General features: G+C 32.1%; 1 protein-coding gene across 1 annotated transcript in view; it reads right to left on the bottom strand.

The window, feature by feature from the left end:
- The window catches only part of LOC104545507 (chromosome unknown open reading frame, human C5orf42), a gene marked incomplete at both ends in the record, with an annotated part of 9,200 nt that extends 8,862 nt beyond the window's left edge, over positions 1–338 (bottom strand). Inside the window, one exon of the mRNA XM_010190665.1 lies at positions 197–338. Coding sequence (XP_010188967.1) covers positions 197–338 — 142 coding nt within the window. The remainder of the gene's footprint in view (positions 1–196) is intronic.
- Positions 339–476: the final 138 nt, after the last annotated feature.

The following is a 476-nucleotide window of genomic DNA, read 5'->3' as shown; positions in this document are numbered from 1 at the left end:
TCCTGCCAACCAAGCACCTGTTTTCATTGGGAGAGACACCTTTAGAAGCACATTCTTGTGAAGTACTTAAAATGATTTTCCTTCCGTCTTAGCTAACTGTGAACTGACAGATCCTTCAGACATTCTAACTTTCTATGTTGATACAGCTAAAAATAAAGTAACATGAGTTTAGAATACATAAGATACTATACTTAACCATTTCTTGATGTTGTTAAAACAACTACATTTTTCAACAATGACTGCAGCCGAGGGATTTTCTTCGTCTTCCCTGATGCCAGGTTAATTTCATTTATATGTTTATCATCCAGAAGAAAAATAGCCTCTTTTTCCTGTTGAATTAAAAAAGAACATCTACTTTTTAATGACAATTTTTTTACATTACTTTCAAGAAAATTTTTGTGTTACGTTCTATGTAAAATAAATAAACATCAGAAAGCCTCAGAGATAAGTGTTAGAGAATTTAAGTTGTAACAGCC

The sequence above is a fragment of the Mesitornis unicolor genome, unplaced genomic scaffold (genome assembly GCF_000695765.1).
Source record: "Mesitornis unicolor isolate BGI_N332 unplaced genomic scaffold, ASM69576v1 scaffold43948, whole genome shotgun sequence".
Lineage (NCBI taxonomy): Eukaryota > Metazoa > Chordata > Aves > Mesitornithiformes > Mesitornithidae > Mesitornis > Mesitornis unicolor.
This window is presented reverse-complemented; position numbering and strand designations above follow the sequence as displayed.